General features: G+C 44.3%; 1 protein-coding gene across 2 annotated transcripts in view; it reads right to left on the bottom strand.

Annotated features, from left to right (window-relative positions):
* adgra2 (adhesion G protein-coupled receptor A2) overlaps positions 1-17,476 on the bottom strand; it is a 43,283-nt gene that overhangs the window by 8,240 nt on the left and 17,567 nt on the right. For both annotated transcript variants that reach the window (XM_040019817.1, XM_040019818.1), the window contains exons 2-5: positions 14,051-14,122; positions 2,037-2,108; positions 1,022-1,093; positions 851-922 (exon numbers count right to left, since the gene is read on the bottom strand). In XM_040019817.1, the coding sequence (XP_039875751.1) occupies positions 851-922; positions 1,022-1,093; positions 2,037-2,108; positions 14,051-14,122 (288 nt within the window). The remainder of the gene's footprint in view (positions 1-850; positions 923-1,021; positions 1,094-2,036; positions 2,109-14,050; positions 14,123-17,476) is intronic.

Genomic DNA, 17,476 nt, shown 5'->3' on the forward strand with positions numbered 1-17,476 from the left:
TCAATTTTACAGCACAAAAACATCTTTACAGCCCGGTACAGAAACAATTATGATCTCTACAGTTAAAATATTGTAAAAGCTTAAAGACATGCATTGATAAGGATGTGCCTGCTTGGAGTGACAGGCAAGTGTAGACACAGGCAGATAAAGTCACTAGCCGTCAGCTAGGCGTCACTTCACCTGTTTGTGTTTTTTAAAGCATTTACCTGACAACTAATGTGTTGTATTGTAAATAGTACTAACAGACCATCAAAGAACTTTGTGCTCCAATTTTGATGAGTTAAATTCTAACATTATTCTAATACTATTTCATTTGAATGTTAGCACTAATTAGCACATATCCATATCTGTGTTTTGCACTTTGCTTGCTAAGCTAGCAAGTCCACTCTCTTCTCCTAATAGGGTCCATTTTGACTCCACAAACACAAGATGACAAAATAACAAACACACGGGTTAAAAACAGCCACTTCACAATTATCTCATGCCCATGTCCATCTTTTATATACAGTCTGTGGTTCAGTTTTGAAATGTTTGTAGATAAACTTCAATGTTTCTTTACGGTAGCATAAATGATATGCTTTCAGTTTTTTAAAAAAAAAGCATGCACAGTATAGACAAAAATATCCAAATTAAAATAAGTACATGTCAAATAAATCCTCTTTGATTATTTGAGCTTTGACACAGGCTTCACTGTGAAACACGGTTGGCATACACACGGGAAAATAAATATTAATTGAAAATAAATGTTATCTTTGTCTAGGATGTCCAAAAATATTTTGTTAAACTATGGACTGGTATGCCGTGAGGGTAACCTCGGGGGAACGAAAGGCCGACAGAGTTTAATACTCACACTAGCTTGAGAGATGGCAACTCTTCAAACACCCCTGGATTCATGGTTGATATGATGTTGCCAGAGAGGTTCCTAACAGAACACAAATTAGATATGAACAGTGTAACTTCATAGCTTTGCTGTAACTCATAGAGGACTTTTTTTAATCGAATCAATTCATCTGCCTCTTACAGTTTAGTAAGATTGGTCAGCCCCTGGAACATGTCTGCAGTCAGGCAGCCAATGCGGTTGTTGGAAAGGTCACTAAAAGTGTAAAAGACAAAAGAATGTGGTCAGTTATTTTCAAATTAAGAGGCCTTTTCTCAATCACTCAGCACCAGATTGTGGTGTCTTGACTCTTTCAGTGGCCGCATTGCTTTACTGATGTGAAATGTCATTTGTCTAAGAAACAACTACAATAACTTGTATAGGATCTCCTTTCATGTCTTTAAAAATTAAGTAGCTGTATTCAACTGTAGTCAGAACATTATATATTTTAATATTTGGGAAGTTAAAGAAGCATTCCAACAGTTCTGGCTACTTCTCCTTATCAGGACACAAAGGGACCCAAGTACGAGTTTATCATCATTGGGGTAAAAGCAGGGCCCCAGTTCTGCTGTCCACCTCTGAGTGTGATGTATATCTGCAGTCAGAGAGGGATCTGCTCTGTTGTACCTCTGACACTACCCAGCAGAGAGCTGTCCAGAGCATGTGTTTATCTCCCCCTGTTTGTTTTGAGAAGCCCCAGACCTTGCAGGGAAAACACAAGAAGGGGGAGGAGGGAAAGGGAGTCATGCGGCGCTGCGCCGAGGAGCCTCTTTGGACCCACGCTGCAACCAGACCTCGGTGTCCAAAAACACAATGAGTGAGCAGCAAGCGGCCTCAAACAGCCGCCTTGTCACATTCAATTGCGTGTGAGGAGCCCTGAGGTTTGAAGCGGGGCTCACAGATGACATCCCAGTGTCCCCTCTGCAGAAACATTTAGGAAAGGAAGCTTTTATGGTGACAATAACACCATGAACCTGATATGACATATGACATCTGTGAGCTTCCAAAAAAATATATATGTGGGTTTTCTCCTGACTACTGCCAATCTGGGCAACAAACTAACCTCCGTCCATCTTATGCTAAACCTTAGGATTAAACTCTCTGTGTTTATTGAGTTGTGAACCCAAGTGAAATGTGGGTCATCTTAATATCTACTTACAGTTTCCGAAGCTCAGAGAGGCTTTGGAAGGCTCCAGGCATGATGGTGCTGATTAAGTTGTGCTTGAGGTCCCTGGGGGAAAGAGAAAATGTTAGGTGCACGCAAGGACTATACTGACACATTAACAAGAGGACTGCAAACTTTTATTTTTGTATTCTCACTGAGAGTTGCAATGTTTTAAATTAGAACTAATTCACTGAGCTTAGCATAAACACTTGGATCAAGGGAAGCAGCTAACCCGGTATGTCACTGTAATAAAATGAGTCCTCAAGGGGCACAAAGTTGTAAGGCTCTAGCTTGATTAATTAACCCTTTCAGAGAAGAAAGTTTAAAAATAACAGCAGCATTTTAAGGGATTTTGTGTAGTAATAGTAGTACAGTCACAAGCATGGTATCACCATTTACCATTGAGAGAAGACGCTGTTAGGTTTAAATGAATGGGAGCAGGGACACACATCCTAAACCTGGCTCGTCCAGCGAGCCACAGCAAGATATTTGTGCAAACAAATAGGAAATATTATCCGAACTGCCTCCTGGGCTTGAGACTAGCGAGATATTCAACCACATAAAACACTTGTGGAATCTGAAACTATTAACACTAAGTTCTGTTATTTATTTATTTATTCTTTTTTTTTTTCCCCCAAAACTGTCCTTCCCGCGATAAGCTTTACCCAATTCAAACCATAAATAATAATTTTTCTAAGTGTCTTTGAAGATTTAATTTCATACTATCCGCTGCACTTCTCCACCCTGTTCCACTTCTACACCCACACTCCAGTCTTAAAGACTTTAGCTAGATACTCCCATCTACATCAGCTGCTGTAGATTAGATTTTGAACCTTTTTTCTGGCCAGGTGAGAATAGCAAGGTTAAATGAGGTCGGGAGACGGATGGTTATGAACAGCACATGTTATCCACGTTCCTATAGCATGAAATAGTTCTGCTCCCATCAGAGCAGTCGCAGAGTCAGATTTCCTTACAGGAGCATCAGTGCAGCAGCTGCGTTTTTCTCAATTTCTCTTTTTAACAAAGACTTCGATGTTATGTTAGACCTCAGAGGACCTTTTGGTCCTTTTTGTTTTCCACAAAACATTATCTTCCACGGCGGTTGTCAACCACGCTGCTTCACATCACCTCAGGCGTCTCTTAACCACTGTTTTGTCTGCTTTCCAAGAGATGAACTTTTCTGGGTAAGCTACGGTGGGAAAATTGTTGTAGAAAATGCTTCGAGCAAAGAAATTACACTGTGGTGTGGCTGAGACATGCTAAAAAAGATCAGGGGGTTTTGCTATTGGTCCTTCTAAGCCATCACTCATATTTAGATTCGAAACAGGAGACTGGTTGAAATGATGGAGCAAAAAAAATAAATTGGCCTCAGACCAACAGGCTAAAGTTTGCTCGGTTCAGATCTTTGAGTGTGTGCCAGCTTGTCAGTCAGAACATTTGCAACAATTTCACAGCTTTTTAAAAATTGGAGATATTTCCACCTCTGTGATTCTAAATAAGCAGTAAAAAAAAAGCATATCACCAATCAAATCAAAGAGCAATCTGGGTGTTTGACAGAGAACAGCTACACTTTTCAGTATCTGTGTGTGTGTTTGTGTGTGTCTCCGGACTATATTGTGAGTCTGTCACAATATAAAATAGCAATCTTTGTGATACTGCGTCTCACTCTGAATATACATGTGTTTCTGGGGGACATTAGCTTTATAGAATTTGTTGACCCAGGCAGGGGAAGAACAATACTGCCGTTTCCAGTCTGTGTGTCACGGGGCTCATTAGTGCAGCGATGAAAGACGCGGCACTGCCCACTACTTCCTCTCCCTGAGATCTGTCTCGCTCCCTCCCTGTCTGTCCCTTTGACACACACATGCTCCACGTGCGCACAGCCACACACTTTGCTGTGTTACCCCCATCTGTACGGACTCAAACGTGCTCTTACAGCTGGATTAAAATGCTAACACAAAAGTGCCACAGAGTCGCTGTAAGCTGGGATTCAGTTGCTAGATAGAAGTGTCAGTTTCAAGGCTTGTCTTTAAATGCTTGTTTTTGTCACCTCCTTCTTGCACATGGAGGTAATGTTTACTATAACACTGCTCATATGATCTACACAACACATTTATTATTAAGACAGTGCATTATTTCTTTTCCTTTATATTGTAAAAATCTCCTGCTTAAATGTCCTCAGATCAGCAAACTAAAGATCTCGAGAAAAATATAATGGCTAATTATAATTAGCTTCTTAATAAATGTAATGCACTGCACAGAACAACTAAATTAACTCATTTCTTCTGGTGTGTTATCTCCTGTTATATTGTCTGGTGGAAAAAAACACCTAAAAAAATCACAAATCAACAGATGATACTAGAATGACACAAACATAACATAAATCCAAATAGACTTACACAAGTACACAAACATGTTAGCCGTGCTGTTCTCACAGGACATTAGACTGAGTTCAAATTTGTGCCTGGATACCAAACCAAACCAAAGAAGCGTTTGTTGATTTTTGGAGGAGGCCACTTCCTTCTGTCCCTGCACCATGTGCTATTAAAGGTGAGCCGGTCGCTGCAGTGCACTGATATGTAAATATTTGGGTGCTGTTTTTGATAGGTAGTTAAATTTCGATTCAAACACAGATGCTATATGTGGGAAAGTTATGAAATTGACCCTTATGAAAATAATTTAGTTCTCCTTTATCAAGTCAGGACTTTTATTTTCTCTGATTTGCTGGTTTGGAAGTCTTAAATCTTAAACACAGGAGCAAAATGTATCATTCAAGCTAATGAATGAAGCCAGAACTATATAGTGACTGTGCCAATGTGGATTTCATGTTTCTCAAGAGGAATCTTATCCCAACTGCATCAAGCCAATGTGCATTTCCTGTCTGGCTCAAGGCTCTGACCTGATTATTAACACACCGCTGCCTCTGATCCCTTCTCTTATCACCAGGCTGGTAAATGTGAAGGAAAACAGGAACTGAAGCACTGTCCAAGCACTTCGCCGGCACAATCCCAGCTGAATGTCTGGAGTCGCCTCTTACCACTGGCTCACAGTGTCCGATTTGTTTCCAGCGCTATTTAAAACCTTCAGTACAGTAGATTGAAAATAGAGTAGCAGGCTTCACACTCAGGCGATGACTTGTGTGCGTGCCCTCTGGAGTAGCCAGCGCCCCATCTTACAGCAGCTTCACAGCTCAGTGACCTCGACACTGATGAAAACAGCTGTCACCAAGGAAGAGGATAACAGCAGAGACAATGAATGCTTCAAAGCCTCATGCTTGCAGACCATGAAAATATCAACGTCTAAAATCCTGAAAGTTTAAATTGTAGCTATTATTTTCGTTTTTCAACATCCTCCTCAGGAGCAGCATCTATTTCTTCCAAAAGCTCGATGAGCTGATTGATGGCGACACATTGTTACAGCCACTACGGCCTTTCTTTTTGAGTTCTGCTTTGTAACCTTCTGAGTGCAGTGCTTCTTCCCCTACGCTACATGTGGCGCGTATGATTAGACGGTGACAAACTCAAGCTCGCTCCCAAATCCAAAAGGGGCCATTGTCTGCCGCCGCTGGGCCTAACACCAGAGGCAGCCATTAAGAATGCCCCCCCCCCCAAAACTCCTCCTGATCAATGGGACTGGTCCTCTGCCATTCTGAAGAGTCATTGCTCTGTTGGATACAGGGGATGAGCGCTTGGGCCCCATGCAGACTGGAGAGGAACGACGTGCTTGTAGGGCAGCGAGAGGGTAATAATGAAGACATGGTCTGTAAAGCGCTCCAGACATGGAGTGCTCCATTATCAGGAGCACAGCAGCAGCAGCAACTGGAGTGCTGACATTGTTTAGGCTCTAGCCCTGGAGGGAGCTGGGAAAATGACGGAAGCCGGGGGAATGGCCACTCATTATCACCAGACTGGAATCAAGAATTTCCTGTTGCTGGAGTTTTTAAGTTTTTTTTTATAATGGAAAGTCAGTGGGTTGCGGCGTGATTTCTATACTTTAATTGCAGTTTTCTCTGTATACGACTCAATAAAGGAAAAAGCACGAAGACAGAAACAAACATGTCTGAAGGTATGATGGAAGAAAAGGGGGGGGGGGGGGGGTGTTAACTGCCACCTTGGTTCCTGAAAGAGGTCAGCGGAGACCATTTTTGTGCCGCGTGTCATTTCCTGTCTGGTTGGCGGGTCTAGCAGAGGCCTTTGCTCGTTTATTTTTACAGTTTCCTTTCTCTCTCTCTCTCTTTTTTTTTTTTAACTAGGTAGTTTTCCTTTGTCGGGAGGGGCAGGTGGGTTAAAGGATTCAGTAATAAGAAAAAAATACGGCCCTGCGTATGGTTCCCGTACACCCCACCCCCCTACTCCACAACACACTTGCTCACAATGGGGCTCTGTAACTACCGACCCCAACGTGCTCTTGCTTTCCCCCTAAAACAGGAAACCAGGATCTGCTGAGCTCTTGTTTTTCTACTAATTTCCTGCTTTGCTGCCCCTTCCCTAGATTATTTATTTAATTTTTTTCTGGTTCCTCTCAGATTGGATATACCTGATCAGCTATTTGCCATCTGGAAAGCATTTATTCTAGCACAGCCAAGAAACCTTACACACATAATACACGTTTTCTATGATTTTCTGTCAGTAGCGCTGCTGCAGGACACATGTTTAAAATATTTCCTTGCAATTTCGGACAACAAGCATCAGGACCGTACTATGGTTCAAAAACACGAGGCCCGCAGCTCTGCCCATGACTGACCATAACATAAACCGTGGGTCCAACTGCACTGTTGTTAGTGGGATGTGCAGAAATAGCAACACACTTTTATTTGAAGTGTAAAATTTCCTAGCTTGGTTATATGTTCCTATAATCTGCAGCAAGAAGAGATGAAGATTATTCTGCCAAGGAAAACTCTGAAACCACGGATCGTGATTGACTCCAGGTCTGGCTTTAGGAGCGGCATAGAGAAGAGTGCCGTGCCCATTTTTGGCAGATTTTCACGAGACCTACCAGAATGCAAAGCATCAAAAACAATAAAAGTCAGATCAGATCGGATAGATTTGAACATACAGTGAAAAAAAATGCTAAGAACATTTTATTTTCATTTCATCTGGGTCATTTAGTCTTTATTAGAAAGTTAAGTAAAAATATAGTTGTAACAATTTGCAGCTGAGAAATCAGCAGGGACAAGTGCCTTTTGTTCAGGTTGTCAATGAAAAGAGTGGCTCGTGTCCGCGAGTGAATTTTCAGCCAGTAGGTGGACTGCAGCATGCAGAGAGTGTAAAAGGTGAGGAACAGCAAGAGCCCGAGTGGGCTCGGAGAAGGGAGATGCAAAAATAAAGCAGAAAAGGAAGTTGGGGGGGGGAAGAAGATCTAGAGAAAGCTCAAGTTCCTCCTGAGGAAAATGCCCTTGAAACCATATCGAGTTTGCCGAAAGAGTGTGTGAGAGTGAGTTACCGGCATATAAAGCATATGATTTGGTAATGGGCTTATGAGGGGGTTTGCTCGCTGTTTCAATAAACTCCCAGAGCCATGACTGGGCTAAGCTTGCAATACAAACACACCCGTTCCTCCAGTTTATCTGAAAGACACATCTGGAGTCTATCAACTCCTGCAGCACCCCCTTTGTGTTTCCACTCTCCACCACGCTTAACCCCTTCCTCACCCACTCCACCCCTTAATGGGTCATGCACTCTCATTAGGTGACTGTTGCCTAACCGGGAGCCACCCGGTGGCATGTGCGGGAAAAATGCACCAAAACAAATGTTCATTTTTCTGTGAAGGGGGAAACAAGACTCCCCTGTGCAATCACAGCAGCTGTCTTTAGCTCTCTCCAGAGTGGGCTGGTACAATCTGAGCCTTTCTTTTAGTCAGGCCAGTCTAGACAGAGGGGCTCCTTGCCATCTCGCCATGCCTACACATTGGCCACTGTTTTTAAGTGTTACAGTGTGGCACACCTCTTCTTTGTTCCCACTCATCAAGGTAATTTGCTCAGCTTGTGTGGAAATCTCCTGCTAAGGAAAACGGCCTCAGATTTATACAAGACAAACTGCAGCAGTGTGCTTTCTTTCTCACCCTCGCTCCCTCCCTCTCCCTTCTTCATCTACCCTTTCCCTCTCTCTCACCACCATACCATCTTTAGCCATCTTGGCTCCGCGTCCCTCATGTCAGATGGTAAAGTTGTTTAAGTTGGACTCCATCCTAACCCCTACCGCTCAGAATGGCAGAGGCGATTTCAAGGTTGGTTTCGGAGAGATTTCAGGCAAAGAGTGAATGAATGGTCTCCCTCTGCTTTTGCGGAATAGATACTATCAAGCCAAACATATATGAATTGGCCTAGGCCTGCACATAATCATAACACTATAACTGTGCATGTTTTCTCATGCAGACATTTTTAAGAAACAGTGTTCCAGCCCAAGGTTTAATTTCAGGCTTCCCTTAATTTTGTTGCATTATCAGCATAAATCTCAAGCACCTCCTTATTTTCTACACTTAAACTAAGTTGAGTCTACAAGAAGTGTTTGGTTGTCTTATGTGATGTTTTATGTGCTTACTCCAATGAGTCCAAAGAAGCGCAGTGTTTAAAAGATTCCCACTGTAGAGATCATCTCAGCCTCTCTTGTTGACAAAAACGGTCACGCTGCCAACACCTAGAGCCTCCTAACCACAAGCCTCACTCCTGCCTTTCAGACCTGTCCACTACAAACACCCTGCTGCTCCCTCATCCATCATCATCGTTGCCCTCTGCTCTCCCTCCCTGTTCCCTCTCTCGCTGTAGGGTAACAGGCCTTAGTAATGAGGGCCCCTTGTGCCCTGCCTGCCTGTCCTGTGTCCCATGGTGCAGTGGGGCCCATTTGGAAAGGAGCCAGACTGCCTCGGCCCTCGTTGCTCATTATTCTCATTACCTTGCCTCAAATCAGTGCAGGACAGGCTGCTGGGATCTGTCCACAACTCATAAAGGTCCCGGCTCATTAGTGGGGTTGCCAGTGAAAACTTCCATCAGAAAGGGTGTGCATAGCGGTAGAGGTACTCAAAAGGTGCGCAAGTACACGAGCAGAGGTCTGACGGTGTGTATGAAAGTGACTTATTTTGCGCATAGCAACCACCGCCACAGAGGCGAGGCATGATTTAACCAGTGTGTTCATCCAAAGAGCTGGAAAGAAATTAAGTATTCCAAGATCCAAATGTAGCCATTGGATGGCAAGCCTGTTTAAAAGACCTACAAAAACACAGTAGTCTAGTAAGAGGGCAAAAAACAAACAATCCTAAATTGCTCCTCTGCACTTGGGTGGCTTGGCAGGTTATGAAGGCAATAGTGGCTTTGAGGAGGTTTGTCCCAATGAAAGGGCTAACTGTGTAGATTGCTGCACGGCCTTGTCCAGGCCTGGAGGAGGGTGTTCTACTCTGGAGCTGAATTCTCCGTTTAATAACAGCAGATCAGACTGCATTCAGCTCTGAATAGAAGTATGCTGTGAGCGTGTGGAAGTGAGTGTTTGTCTGCTGAGACCTGTTAGACTGGGCCAGAAGAGAGGGTGCCCATACTAGGAAGCACACTCAAGGGTTACTGTATACACTGAAGTCACAGCAGCGATGAGCCAAGAGTGAGAGTGTGTGCGCAAGTGTGTGTGTACCTGTTTAGACATCTTTGTGGGGACCAAAAATTGGAATGTTACTATACTTGTGGGGACCAACAGTCACTTATGAGGACAAAAGCGGCTGTCCTTGCGAGACTGAAGACTTTTTGAGACTTAAAATGTGGATTTAGTGTCAGGGTTACAATTAGATTATGGTTAGGTTTAGGCTATGGGTTAGGGTTAGGTATTCATTTTGATTAGTTAGGGTTAGGGTAAGCGGCTAGGGCAGAGGTTTCCAACTCTGGGCCTTAAGGGCCGGTGTCCTGCAAGTTTTAGATGTGTCCTTGATCCAACACAGCTGATTTAAATGTCTAAAGTACCTCTTCAACATGTCCTCCTCAACAGTTCTCAAGAAGCTTGGTAATGAACTAATTATTTGATTCAGCTGTGTTGACCCAGGGTGATATCTAAATCCTCTGGGCTAGTGAAAGCACTATCAATTTGATGTCCTCACTAAGATATCAAAACGAGAATATGTGTGTGTGTGTGTGTGTGTCCCTGTGTGTGTATGTTTCACAACAACATGTGTCCCAATGTGTGTGTGTGTGTGTGTGTGTGTGTGTGTGTGTGTGTGTGTGTGTGTGTGTGCAGTTAGGGGGCGCAGACTGTGTTTATCCTTGTCACGTAGGGGAAGAGATGCAGTGTAATTCCCTGATGTGTGTTTACTCAGCCCCAGTGGGCTGGCCTTTGATTACACCGCTGGTCACATAATATGAGTAACTGCTCACTACTGCTCCAAATGACAAGCACATGTTGACGCCATACTGGAAACAATGAGGAGACCCGAAGAGCCGTGGTGGACCGAGGAGACAAAACAAAACCAAAATCTCACAAGCGCAGACAAAACTCACACTCTAAGCTCATATCTGAATTCATCCCTGCAAACCCTTCCATCAGTGTGGCATTTTTCACAACAGACAGCAAATTTCCCATGAGCTCAGATGTAATTATAAGCTGCCCGAGGCTCAATTAAAGGTTGAAGATGTCAGAGTGAGTGACTGAGTGAGTGGACCTCCACCATTGTGTGTCAGCAAGCCAGCAGAGGTGGAGGCGGAGGAGTGAAATGAGGCCTGTGTGATTTACATTTCGTGCTCAGCCAGACGCCTGCATCTCCCACTGTGGAGCACAGCCAGGGGTTTGTCTGCCTGTTTTTTGTCTTTCTCCCAAGCTCTTTTAGTTAAACCTCCACTCTGCTGCCTCCTGCTAGTTTTTTATCACTGCTCCAGGTACATGGGAGAGCTCAGATTACCCGACCTGCCGACCCTATGGCGCTACAGGAAGGCTTTTCCACACTAACAAAAATATGCAACATCAGCTCATCCTGAGCCACAGATCAGGCTTTAATTTACTATACATTACTGCCCAAGTAGCATTAGCCTCAGGATCTTCCTGTCAACAGCTTTATCAGCATCCTCGGTGCAAGACTGCTGAGGTGAGAACTGACAACTTGGCCTTGAAACTATTCACCAATGGTGTTCTCGTGTCAGACTTTAGAAAAAAAAAAACATAAATTTGAGCAAATATAGCTTTTGTTCTCGACTGGCACATCTGCTCTGAACTTCAGTGGTAGGTACTAACAAGCTAACAACTGCAACAAATTACTATATTTTTCTTTCTTTCAACATTTTTGAGAAACTCGTTAGCTTCATGGGTGGCAGCTCGAAGTGCCATGTGGAACTAATATCTCTGCAACATACCCACCAGCCCCCTCGCCAACAATATAAGCCTGTCTGCCAGACTACAGCATCCAAGTTTGCGAAGTGAAGCTGCAACATATGTGTTGTTGCCATAAAGCTTTACTGGGATGCCCTGTGAAACAGCACACTGTGAAAAAAAAACCCCAAAATGAATCTGTTGTGAAACGTACACTAGATTCAAGGACAGTGTGAGAATATCAGAGTATTCAGGGAGATTGGCATAGTAGCGTGTAGGTGCTAATTAATTTAACACCCATCCTGTTTGTATTTCATTCATTGGGCAGCATGATTTATAAGATTTATTTTTTGTATAAGAACCAGAAACACTGTCAACGTCTGTAGACCCAAGCTCATTCAAACTCTGCCCTGTGGTATGAAAAGTCAAAATTTGGAAATTTGAAGACGGAAAGCCAGCATGTGTGAAAGCATGGCTGTTGTGCATTAGTGTACACAGCTGATATGCGCACCTTCGCGGTGTGCAATGTGAGTGTAAAGGGCGAAGCCTCCGCCGGCCATCACGCAACATTGGTGCGACCAGGAGCGGCACGGCGGTCGTATGAGCCAGGAAAGGTGCGTCGCCAGCAAAGCTGCAGGACCGGTCCGAGCGCCACCTGGAAAGGATTGGGGAGCTGGTGGCGCTGCTCTGGGCCTGGGCGCCACCCCCACAAGTGTGTCCCGAGGACAGTGAAGCGGGGGAGGAGCCGTGTGGGGCACCTCGGCAGCCGGAGGTGGTGGACGAGTCACGCGGGGGTCCGAGCCTGCCGGAGGAGGAGCAGCCGGGTGAAGGGCTGCTCCTGCCGGGAGCGGTGGAGGAGCCGCTCCAATCGGAGGCGGAGGACGAGGCGGGCGAGGGTCTACACCTGCCGGAGGAAGAGGAGTCGCTCCACCCAGAGGTGGACGAGGGGCTGTGCCTGCTGGAGGCGGAGGCGCAGTGCGGGGAGCCGCTCCAAACGGGAGTGGCGGAGGCGGTGGCGGAGCAGCTGTGCGAGGAGACGGAGGTCCCTGCTCCAGGGCAGCCTGCGCAGCCGGAGTTGGAGGCAGAGGAGCGGGACAGCCCCGCTAAGCCGGGGGTCGGCGGGCTGGCTAGTCCAGCCTCGCTGCCACCAGTCGATTCTGCGCGCCTGACGTCTGCCCAGCCGCCTGTGTACAGGAGCTCACGGCCATGCCTGTGGGGCCGTGTCCGCTTGCCACGCGGCCGACCTCCGGACCAACTTCGCCGTTGCCGCTGGATGCGCGGGCGGCCACCAGAATGGACGCTTCCCCGTCGCTTGGGCTGGGGCGCCGATGTTTTGGGCCGAGTCTCGCCCCAGTTCGCGGGGGGAGGGAGTAGGTTCGGCCAGATTGCTCCCCGGCCTCAATCGGGCGATGGGGGTATGTGGTGGGGCGTGGTTTGCGGGGCCGTGCGGGCGCACCTGCGCGGCGTCCGCGGTCGCGCCCGCCGTGTTGGAGCACGGGGACTCAGGGGTTGGTGTGTGTGGTGTGACGTGAATTAAATAAAGTTGGCTCTGAACGTTGCTCCGTGGTCCCGCCGTGCCTTATTCACGCCACACTTGCTCTGAATGATGCATGCAGGTTTTGATCAATTTATATTCCCACCTAAATATGACAGAGAGTGTTACAACGACATGGCTGTGTAGGACAAGTCTCAGGGCTTTAACTGGCCCGCCTGCAGTCCAGGCCCGTCAACCTCTGGAAACATTTGGTACACTGTGAAATGAAACATACAGCTAAGGAGGCCCTGCATGTCAAGCAAGTATGGGAAAACATTTAGCTTCTTAATGTACAACAGTTGGCCTCCTCAGTTTCCTAAACACTTATAAAACACTATTAAAAGAAGATTCAAGCCAGCACAGCTGTAAACATACCGATGGCCAAACTTTTTCTTTCTTTTTGTTTTTCCAAATATGTTACTGGCAACAAGTTTGAAATGAATATATACATTTTTTCCAAAAAGCAAAAAACACATTTTATGTTTGGTCTTTGTACTTTTATCAATTGAATATGTCATTTCAATTATTTGAAATGATTACATTCTGTTTTTATTTACAATACACAAAGCAACCCAGCTCTTTTGAAAACAGGGTTGTATTTGTTTTCGTAATATCGTGGTCTGGACCAAGGTGGTGGATCGTCTTACAGGCCGTGCAATTATAGCCATGTGTCACCACTGGCAGTTCCAACTATAGTTCCTTTCCCGTTTGTCACCAGTGGCGCTGTGCATCGCCTCAAATTCGTAAGAAAATATTTCATCTCTCACTTGTCTCACACCCCATTCATAGAGAGATTACGATGCCGCTAAGGAGGGCCAGACTGTCTGCAAGCCACAGGCAAAGCTGCCAACATGCAGCTCCTGCCAGAGATCTCCCTTATCTTGTCATGTGGAGTGGGGCTTTACTGATAATGGAGGAGTGAAGTGTAATTATGTGAAGTTTTCAACATAAGTCTGTGATAGCCAGTCTGAGTGTATCATCCTCCCTTCTGGAATGAAGCCCGTGATCAGATAGATGGGCCATAGCTGCTCAGATCTGCTCAGATCTCTCTGATACCTTGTCTGTATGTCTCCACAAGGCCCGGGCCAGAGACAAGCCAGAAATCAGCTCACACATAAATCCAGTGGAAACAATACACATGACATTAGAGCACCCGCAGAAGCACAGTATTTAATAAAGGACGATGAGAAAAGGATACTCACAGTTTATCCAAGGCATAAAGTCCAAGGAAGGATCCGTTTCTCAGAACTCGGATTTTGTTGTGGCTCAGTATCCTGTAAATAAAAAAAATGGAAACAAATCAAATCACACGGTTGTTAAAAATAGGTTGAAAAAAAACACGAGGAATAGAAATAGAATAGAAACATAAATTAGGAGGAGGAAAAAAGCCAAAGAAAATGTCCATTCAGTGCTGCAGTCACATGAGAGATTAGCATTAGCATTACCTAAAGATGTTTCAAATAAATGATAAGACAGAAGGGCATCAAGACAGAGATTGCAATCTTGATAATCATTTTATAAGTTCTTATTTTTTAAGATCAAAGGGATGTCTTTCCATATCAAACAAATGGCGGCACATGCCACGGTAATTAGCTCTTTCCCCGCTGGCAAATCACTTGGCCTTTGGAGTTCTTATCAGTGCACAGGGCAAAATGCTAGAGGGCAGAGTGGAAGTGAGGCTGAGATCTCTCGGTTTGACAGGGAAATGCAAAAATATAAGGCAATAGGCCAAGGCTGCTTTAGAAGTTGCATAGACTTATACTCTGCCCCTAGTTTCAGTAACAATATACTTGTGAGAGTTAAGTAAATAGGACACTACATGCAGAAGCCTGTTGGCTTAGCTTATTCACAACAGTAGAAGCATGATAGGGAAAATTTCTAGTCTGAGGCATGGATCATGGAAAGTGCAGCAAGTTAATTGTCTTCTTTATAGAGAAAAAAAAAGCTACAACAAAATAGTTACTTTTTAATAAAAACAACTTTATTTGTATGACATTTGTCAAAACACAGAATCACACAGTCCTTCACAGTTTGAATAAAAGCCACACATTAAAGATAATGTCTGAAGATACAGACACATAATCAACCATACGATCATTCATCGCACACATACATGCAAATAGTTGCAAACTATGTCCAAAAATAAAGAGGACAATTAATAAAGAGGCGATTAAGGAAAAGCTAACCTGTATAAATGAGTGTTAGCCAGAGAAAGGAAGAGAAACGCATCATGAGAATTTATTAACTTAAAACACCATGAAAGTTTTGTAGCAGATAAGGGTTGAAACAAATCTGCTACTGTATTGAATTACAGTCACAGCGCCATTTTTTCCAATTCAGGAAGAATGACATTTTTATAGTGCACAAAAAGTTCAAGAGGAGGTCTGGGTGGAGAACTGGTGCACAAAAGCACCAGCGGTCAAGATTGATAGCACTTTATTCTCCATATGCAGCACATTACTGTCACCATAATCACAATTATGATGGAGCTACACCATCCATCTATCCATCCATCGTCTTCTGCTTATCCTTATCAGGATCGCCGGGGGTCTATCCCGGCTAACCAAGGTTGTTATAGTTAACTAAAAATTAACTAAAAAGTAGAATTTTGAAAATAAAATTAAGACTAACTAAAATTAGAGAAATCTGGAGAACATATTGTTTGTTTAAGTATCTGTTAGTAAAAAATGTATTACAGCTAATCAGGCTTTAATGGACTACCTGTACTGATTTTCCTGAATACTGCCTCTGATATATGTCCTCCGTATAACAACTATAATTAAAAAGACGACAATAAACACTGAAACTAATGAAATCATAACACTTTCAAACAATAGAAACTAAACTTAAACAAGAAAATACACAACCATAATCACTCGGATTCAGACACCTGTCTATATCCTGCTCAGCGTGGGCTCAGGGTACAGCCAGGACCCTGCCCTGGAGACAGGCTGCCATCATTAACACACCCTTTAGTCTCACGTCATTATTGCCCCTGCCACACAGCTTTTAATGGGCTGTTTGTGACATTAAGTGTGTTCTTAATTGAGAGAGTGAAGTTGTGTGTGTGCGGCTTTAAGAGAGGGAGCTCACTGTGAAGCGTCCGTTAGATTTACAGATTCAGCAGCAGTGCACAGCCCCCCGTTTCCTGCCACATCAATAAAAACACTGCCTTCAGCTCCGCGCCTTCCAGCCCGCTTAATGACCGGATTTAATCGTCCAATCTCAGTATACAAGCATGAGCTGGCCCGACTCACTTCTTCCCTCCTGTAACAGTTAAAAGTGTCGAAAGCCAGCATTGCAAAATGGAAACGTAGGGAGTAAATCATCTTTTGCTACAGCTACATCGTGGACTCTTCAGCCAATATCTTGCGACAATTATCAGCTAAATTTCAAAAGCAAAGAAAACACATTTTCAAGCTGTGCTGCAATCAAGACACTAAAAATGATAACGACTGGAATACTGAAAGTAAAGCCTCTCCCACCATTCTTGACGTCATCCCAAATCTGAGCTCCCCCCTTTCCAAGATTTGGAAAAAATACAAACATGTCATGTTCACAAATTCCCACTAAACTCCTCAAAATAAATCATTATTATTAAGGCAGAGAGAGGATGTTAGACAAGAGCAATCCTCTTGTGGTGTAGCCTGGATTTGAACCCGTGACTCCTGGGCCTTGAGGTCTCTTGCTTGACTTTTGGGCACAAAATCTCTCCTATAAATGGATGCAGGCCCAGGATGAAAGTTACAGAAGATCCGGAACTGCCTGAATAATTCAGTGCAGATAGGAGAGGAGAAAGTCACATCTGGCAAAGAAACAAGCCATTTAATTCAACACAGACAGCTGAGATACAGATAGTTCCTTTTGGACTTTGCTTATTAAGCAGAAAACTATTAGTCAGGGAATAATGCACATTTGTTTCTGGTGTGCTCCGAAGGCCCACATGTGCACATCGCTGCAAGCCTACAGGAACAAAACACCTCCTTTCATATAAGCACACACTGAGTTAATATGCATTCTCCAAACCTGCACAGATTTATTTATTTGTGTGTTGCATTCAGGTCTAAACCCAGCACACATTCCACACACGGTATTTCAATTATCTTGCTAAAACTTGAAAGCTGACTTTCGCAAATAAACAGCGCACACAAAATGAGCTAACCGAATTCCTCCCATAAGCAACAAAAGGCGCAGATTTCCAGGAACGCAGGGGAGTTGCGTGGCCTAGACACTGCTGTGTAATCCCCAAAGCCTGATGTTTGGAGCACAGTTGTAGTGGAGGGCATTGTTCTTTTATAAACAATACAAAGAGTACAACTCTGAGAAAGAGAGAGAAGCAGAACTCTGTAAACAGACAGAAATAGTCAGCGCTCCCATCAGGCTAAACAGGAAACCCAGCCAATTAGCTGTTTATTCAGAACCCGGTTTGAGAGGTCAGGGGTTGCAGAGAGAGCACTTCCTGGAAAGTCATCAGACAGATGGAGCAGGGTCCGGACACAGGTGACAGCTGAGGCAAACGAGGGTCCATCGCTTCATCACTGTAGGTTAACAGAGCTTTACAAACAAAGAAGATAAGCAGCTTCTACTAGGAGGCCTAATGTCTGCTCAGCACACAGTATTGCTACTGA

This window comes from Simochromis diagramma, unplaced genomic scaffold, assembly GCF_900408965.1.
Source record: "Simochromis diagramma unplaced genomic scaffold, fSimDia1.1 OVJJ01000822.1, whole genome shotgun sequence".
Classification (NCBI taxonomy): domain Eukaryota; kingdom Metazoa; phylum Chordata; class Actinopteri; order Cichliformes; family Cichlidae; genus Simochromis; species Simochromis diagramma.